General features: G+C 34.3%; 1 protein-coding gene across 1 annotated transcript; it reads right to left on the bottom strand.

Annotated features, from left to right (window-relative positions):
- Positions 1–223: 223 nt before the first annotated feature.
- On the bottom strand, positions 224–7031 carry LOC150080647 (uncharacterized). Its single transcript, XM_090380771.1, has 3 exons — positions 6304–7031; positions 1997–2145; positions 224–629 (listed from the first exon to the last, which is right to left on the bottom strand). Exons 1-3 carry the CDS (start codon positions 7029–7031, stop codon positions 466–468), a joined length of 1041 nt encoding a protein of 346 aa, XP_090236897.1. The 3' UTR covers positions 224–465.
- Positions 7032–7396: the final 365 nt, after the last annotated feature.

The following is a 7396-nucleotide window of genomic DNA, read 5'->3' on the forward strand; positions in this document are numbered from 1 at the left end:
GTTCATGACTTTCAATCTTCTGACAGGACTTAATTCTTCTCAGGAAAGACAATGAAAAAGAATAGTGAAGCCATTTAAAAATATATTTTTATGAATTACAGTTAGTTTCACCAGGTGTGCTAGCGGTTTCTTCTTCTTTTTTTTTTTTGAAATTTCTGCTATCGATTTTTTCGATAACAATAAATGGAAAATAAACGAGAGGAACACGAATTAAACATACCTGTTTCCACAAGAAATTTGTTTTTATTGGAAATAAAAATCATTGTAAGCAAACAAAAAAGATTCACCATCTTCAGTTTATCTTTATTATTATTTTTTTATTGGTCCGTGGCTAAGTTGTTTGCCCACCTAATCCGTATGACATGGAAGCTGCCCTCCATGTGTACCTGCCGGGATCTAAACTAATTGTTTTGCTGATTTACCTATTCTCACAAAAATCGTACGAAAAAAAAAATGTCGTTACTTCTAGCACAACAGATCATTTTGTCCAACTTGCAGCAGATTGAACTCCTCTAGTGTGTCTGGATTTGTGCAAGAACCTAGGATACGTAAGCTCTTGGTTCCGTTGATAGTAGCTTCTCTTTGAGTAGGAAACCATTTCATCTCACAGCTACATTCGACATAATTATCTAGAAATATTAAACACTAGTTAGCATACAAATGACACCAAATCATACAATAAATGAATTTAAAAACTGGTTAGATACCACTCTTCATACAAGAAAAAATAAATGGTTGGTTAATATTTTTTTTCCCAAACTGTGCTCAAATGATCATAAATCATTTTAGTATTTTGAATTCCTTTTAGTATTCACGACAAAAATTAAAAAATATATACATAAATAAGATCAAACTGCAGTAAAATTAGTTTGATTGGAATTCAAATGCTGTACTGAATTTTAACGTAATAAAATTTAAATTGCATTCTACTTTCCACTCCCCTCTCCAAGAACCTTACATGAATTTTGAACTCTCTTGGAAGAGTGGGTTTCAGTAACGGAGCGTTATAACGAAAGCAGAAGAGAGTTGCATCCTAAAATAGAAAATATAGAAATTGGAAGGTAAAGGACAGGTACGTCCAGGGCGTACCCATCCTTAAGCATTGTGCGCAAAAATGAAATTAAATAAAATTTAAGTTGTAAGGGAGGATACAGTATGAACTGCTTGCTCCTAGGCACGGTTCTGGTAGATTCCGTTAGTTTCTGCCCTTGTTTCAGTCTCTTACGATTCAAATGATCAATTAAGCTAATGTGAGGAACTCAAAACTCTCATTTCGTTTCGTAAATAATTAAAAACTTCATAAAAACTATGACATTAGTTAGTGCATTTGCATCATTACTACATAGTTGAATTTACATATTTTCTCATCAGATGAGAAGTCAGATAGCTTAGAAAAGGCCGCCGTGGCCTAGTGGTCCGGCGCGCAGGTGCATCATAAGTACACGTGCCTTGAATGACCGGGTTCAAGCCCGTGACTGCTAAATACGGTGCTGTTTCTTGTATTCCTGTATTCTGTCTATTTTATGAATTCCTCTGACTGTTTGGTCGTCCTGGAGTATAAACAGAAAATTTATTTATTTAGAAACAGTGCTGTGTGAGTGGTAATACTCAACTGAAATTAAGTAACAGTAGTCTTCTCTAATGGGGAAGAGTTACTTATTCGAAATATATGGAGGGCAACTCGTTGTGAAGGATTTCACAATATGAGATGTTACAATGATGATGCAGGATCATCATTGTAACATCTAATATTACATCTCATGTTACAATGAGATGTTACATCTCACGTAACATCTCAATTGGCCTCAACTGAGGCCAATGTACGAACTTCGGTTTGTCTAAAAAAAATTCAACTATGTAACAATGATGCAAATGCACTAATATTGTAGTTTTAGGCCTTTTTGGCCTAAAATATTATTAAACATCATAAAAGTAATTGCACCAAAAATGGTGAAAACTAACGAAAAATGTATAGAAAACGAATAATAGCACTTACCTCTGACATCCAGGATATGTAATTGTTTCAAGCTTGTTCGCCACACATTTTCTGGAAGGCGGTAGAGATAATTATGTTGCAAGTTTACCATGCTCAGAGTAGGCATTTGATTAAAAAATCCTGCTGGAAGATCTTTAATGTTGTTCCAGCTGTTGGAGGAAACATAATAAAATCATCATATTATGAGTAATTATGAGTATGTAAACAGATAGGTTTATTTAGAATTTTTTGCTCACCATAAATTCTGCCTGTAATAGATCTTAAACAGATAAGAGGAAATAATCTGCGTCGATTGTCCTAAAAACAATGAAATGTTAAGGTCAGGGTCGATTTACAAACAGTGTATATCAGACAGTTGCTCAACACAAACTGTCTGATAGTATATTTTCCCGAGACGTATGTTCTCTTCTTGTTTATTTTTTGTTAGTATGAATTTTTCCTGACAGGAGGATTATTTTTCTTGTTCACCTGCTAAATTTGATTAACAGATTATAGCGCTTACGGAAAGCAAGCGGACTTACAACTCCTCGAAATGAATTTAGTGTTTACAGTCTGATAAGAACCAAATCACAATTCCTTGAAACAAGATTGAAGAAAATTCCATTATTTACCATTTTAAAAGAAACAGAAAGTATACTTAGAACATCTGGAAAATATTCCAACAAGGGATTGAAAAAGTTACTTTTTCTTGGATTAATTCTGAAATGAACCACTTGTTTTACACCTGGATAATACAAAATTAGTTTATTAATTAAGTGCTTTGACCAAATTCTTATACTTATTATAAAGTGATGTTTCAGGATCCTTGCCAGATTCCATAATCAGAAAAGGATCCTGAAACGTCACATTTGTAAAAAGTTTAGGAATTAGGTCAAGGCATTTAATCATCATCATCATCATCATCATCATGAACTTGGTCCGGCTTAGGTCTTTTAAGACCTGTTCCGTTGTAGCTCTTGGAGGTAGTCTTGATCTCGCCATCGTTGTCTTGGTCGACACACATCTCTCTTCCTTGTAGGTTTGTAGTTAAAGGCTAATTTTGGGATCCGGTCTGGGTTCATTCTTTCTATGTGGCTGATCCATTTTTTCTGATACCGTTTTATGTCATTTACTGTGTTATCTATTTTTAATTTTTCATGAATATCTAAATTTCTTTGCTGGTCTATTCTTGTAAAGCCTAATAATGGCCTTAAAAATCTCATTTGTGCTGCTTCTAGTTTTTGTGCATCTTTCTTATTTATGACCCAAGTCTCACAGCTGTATAAGAGGGCTGATTTTGAATTGATGTTGTGCAGTCGTAATTTTGTTTCAGTTGTCATTTGTTTTCCGAAGTGGCTTTTAATCGTTCCGTTCGTTTTATTATATTTTTGTAGTTTAAAGAATTTAATTGATAAACTAATTTTTCATTATCCAAGTGAAAAAAGAGTGGTTCATTTTAAAATTAATTCATAGATAATCATCACATAGCGTCATTTATAAATTACGTTGTCTTTTTTTTTTTTTTTTTTAACGAATCGACGTTTTTCGGGTTACTTGACTACAGGCGAGGTGAAAACAACTCGATTGTCAGTAAAAGGACAAAAAATAAAGAGTGTAAAATTTAAATTAAAATAAATAAATAATAATAAATGCTTTATCAACAATCACCATTTTTAAAAAAAATATTTCGTAAACTTTTGTAACTTATAATTTCAGGTTTTTCCTTACAATGTCGAATATTAAAAATATTCTTGTTCTTTAAGCGAAACCCAACATGATTAAGAACTGGGTACTTAACTTGATTTTATGAATAGATAGAATTAAGTCATATCAAAACGTATACGAGTTCCTGAAGGGATTGTAATCGAAATAACTTACACGGACCTTTCAGGATCTCTCTATGCGTCCCGAATCTGATCTACCCTGATCTTATGAGAAAATATAACAAGTTTCCAGAAATCATTCATAAAAAAGCCTAAATTTTGTAATATAACATATTTACATATTGTAACTGGCACATTTAATTGCAGCGCATAAATGGATTCTCGCAATTTGACTGGCATGCGAAGTGACAAATCCCGGAGAATCGGCAAGCCAGCTGATTCGTAAGAAAAGTAAATTTCCTAGTCTCTTATTGACTAGGAATATATACGAGTATAAGTTCTACAAATTGCAGCTTCTGGCGACTAGGCACCTGCGAGGTGATCTAATTGAGGTGAATAAGGCCTTGAATGGATTGAGCAAGCTCAATACTAATGGGATTCTTCCTCTTGCTCAGATTACTCACCTGAGGGGGCATAAATTCAAATTGAGGAAAGACAATTGTAGAATAGATGTGCGGAAATTCGCCTTTAGCCAGCGGATGGTTGATAGTTGGAACAAACTTCCATCCGTTGTAGTGGAGGTCAGCAACTTAAATAAGTTCAAGGCAGAACTAGACAAACATTTGGAGTGAATGGATGGGTGCTAGATGCAAGAAAACAAGCTATGTAAGCTTGTTTTCTTGCATCATATGCCCTACTAATTCTAATGCTAATATATTTGCCGAACTTTCTGTTAAATTCTTATAACCTTTTTTTTGAATTGTGAATTATTTCGAAGAATTTTACAATTTCACAGTCATCAAAAACAATTTCTGTAGTCCAGTGTTCATTCGATCCCTACTCAGAATTTTTTGCCGCATAAAAGCCAGGACTGGTGATACCGTATTATCTGAGATGACTTCTGGACCGGCACCAACTAAGCTTCCAAGGAGGACAAAAGCAGCCAACGGGAAATAAAATCAGCGGGTTCCAGCGGGTGGTTGATTGCTGGAACAAACTTCCATCTGTCGTTGTAGAAGTTGATAGCTTAAATAGATTCAAGGCAGAACTAGACAAACATTTGGAGCGAGTGGATGGATGAAATGAGAAGGTTTTTTTTTTAGCTGATGCTATATAAGCTTGCTTTCTTGCGTCATGTGCCTTTGCTATTGCATTTCTTCATTTATTTATTAAGAGTGCGTGATAGAAGAGTTGCTGCACTTCTCCCACCTCCAGAATATCGTATTAGGATACTCATTATAACTTGCAAACATTGTTTATTAAAACCTTAAAATAAAAATACATTAGATAGTACTTAAATAATAATATTTAAATTAAATAATAAAAAATATTAAATGTTTATCTGTTGTTGAAAGCGCCCTCGAAGCGCCACCCTTATGGCAATTGCTCAATTGTCCTTGATACACTGTTCGGATCTATTATTTTTATTATATTTTAGGGTAAGGGGGAAGAAATTAAGTAAAATAATGCCGCATACTATCTCCGCTCCATTATTAAAATTTGCACAATTATTATTATTATTAGGCATATGGGTGCAAGGAAGCCCGAGGCTTATACTGCACCAGCCAAAAAAAAATTTCTGTGTTACCCTAAGAGAGAGAGAGAGAGAGAGAGAGAGAGAGAGAGAGAGAGAGAGAGAGAGTAGTAGGGAATCATCAAGAAAGAGAAGAATGATGATATCCAGCTCAAGACTCTGGGTGTGCCAAGCCCATACTCACCAGATATGAGCCCCTGGGAGAATCATATAGAACTGTTTGAAATAAATCCTTCCGAGTGGTATTAAATGTTTCTTAATTGTGTAAGTGAAGAGAACTGACAAGTTTTTCCAATGTATTCGGCATTTTCTAGCGTAAAGCTATCAGAATAGGGAAAGGGAAATTAATTTGTGGAAATGAAATTACGTGGCAATTACTTATGTTGACCGAATATAAATCAGGCTCCTGATATGTAAAAATATATACAGTGTATATATATATATATATATATATATAAATAATTCCATGAATTACCTGATTATCATGAGATCTGTACTTTTGTATTTCATGGGTTCCTTGTATTTTCTGGGCATCAGAAGTGGAAATTTCGATAATTATGTAACAACGATCTTGGATCAATTAAATTAATTTATTGAAAAGTTTATTTAAAAAGTGATTTTCCCCTTTTAATTCTTTTAGAAATTAAATAACTTCAACTCCCGATCCTTGATAAAACTTTAATAAGTAAATTGGAACAACGAACCAATATTTATTATTTGTGACATAAATAAATCCTTTCTCATACTCTGACTCCAAGAAAACTCTTACAAAACTTGTACTCTGTCTTAATATAACGGTAGTTACAGAAGCAATATTTTAGGACAAAGAATCATACTATATGTCGGTGTTTAAAGATTATTTCTAAATATTTTAAATGCTCTTGTTATTTGTAACTTTTTGTTTTGGATAACTTTTAACAAAAATTAGCAACAATGATCACAATCAGAAAAAATTAACAAAGACCACTCACCTCAGATCTATTGCCTCCAGTAGAGGTGCTGTTGAATGAAATAAATCTCTATTCACAACTTCTAAGGAATTATGGGAAAGATCAATGAAATTGAGTTTGGCTAATTGACGAAACGACTGATGAAGTGACTTGAGACTGTTATTGTTGAGAATTAATCTTTTCAGATTAGGTGCAGGATTGTTAAAAGCATCAGAACCAATCGTGGTCACTGCATTATTGGAAAAGTCCAGAGTCTCCAAACGCAGGAGTACATTAAGTCCTTGTAAGGTGAAAGTACCCACGTGATTATAAGACAATCCGGGGGAAGGAATGGAATTCCTTAATGTCAACTTAATTAAACTTTGTTCTTGGCCTACAAATGGAGTTCCAGTAAGGAACGCGTTTGAAGCGAGATCAGTGTCCCTGATTTCCAGCTGCCTAACCCGAAGACTGGAAAGCCACCCGTGGGGAAAATTAATGTATTGCTCGTCCAGATCGGGCGGTATCTTTGTCAGAATCAGAGTATCAACAAGGCGACGACGTAGACCTCTGGAGAACACCGTTGTCAGGGCGCAGCGTGATTTCACATTATTGCAGTGTACTAATGTCTCGAAGGAAGTATTTAAAGGAGCCTTTCGAGTACAAGCACAAGGCGCGATCGCTTCTTTCGAAGGGCAGAGGGAGCCACCATAAACTAAGGTAGCAGCAAACGCAAAAGATAACAGGACCAGCAATGATGAGCCCTTCATGCTGATATCTGCAATATAGAGCAATTTGTCGTGTAAATAACGGTATACTAATGTAAAGCAATTTGTAATTAAGATAATAATCAAAGCTCATACAAAAAAAATAATAATAATAACAAAAACAATGGACAAAATTGCTTCGAATTAAAATCTTCATGTTCTAGAATACTGTGAAGGATTCACACAAGATTATTTCATACATATTTTAACATACGTAATAGTATAGCCAGCATATTTTTGATAAACAAAAAAATTAATAGCTCTACACGAAATGGAAGTATTGTCGATATGCAGAAACAGGATCGGATTATGAAAGATTATTACAGGCTATCTTTGTTAAGGGGTAGGCTATCTACTTTTAAACTAAT

Source organism: Mastigoproctus giganteus, chromosome 9 (assembly GCF_048544385.1).
Source record: "Mastigoproctus giganteus isolate SK-2022 chromosome 9, ASM4854438v1, whole genome shotgun sequence".
NCBI classification, from domain to species: domain Eukaryota; kingdom Metazoa; phylum Arthropoda; class Arachnida; order Uropygi; family Thelyphonidae; genus Mastigoproctus; species Mastigoproctus giganteus.

Excerpts from the sequence above, each read along its gene's own strand:
- LOC150080647 (XM_090380771.1), bottom strand. The coding sequence starts at position 7,031 with ATGAAGGGCTCATCATTGCTGGTCCTGTTATCTTTTGCGTTTGCTGCT. Across the intron at positions 2,146-6,303 it reads CTGGAGGCAATAGATCTGAG|CTGGAACAACATTAAAGATC; the intron begins GTGAGTGGTCTT and ends TTCCTCCAACAG. Across the intron at positions 630-1,996 it reads ACATATCCTGGATGTCAGAG|ATAATTATGTCGAATGTAGC; the intron begins GTAAGTGCTATT and ends TAATATTTCTAG.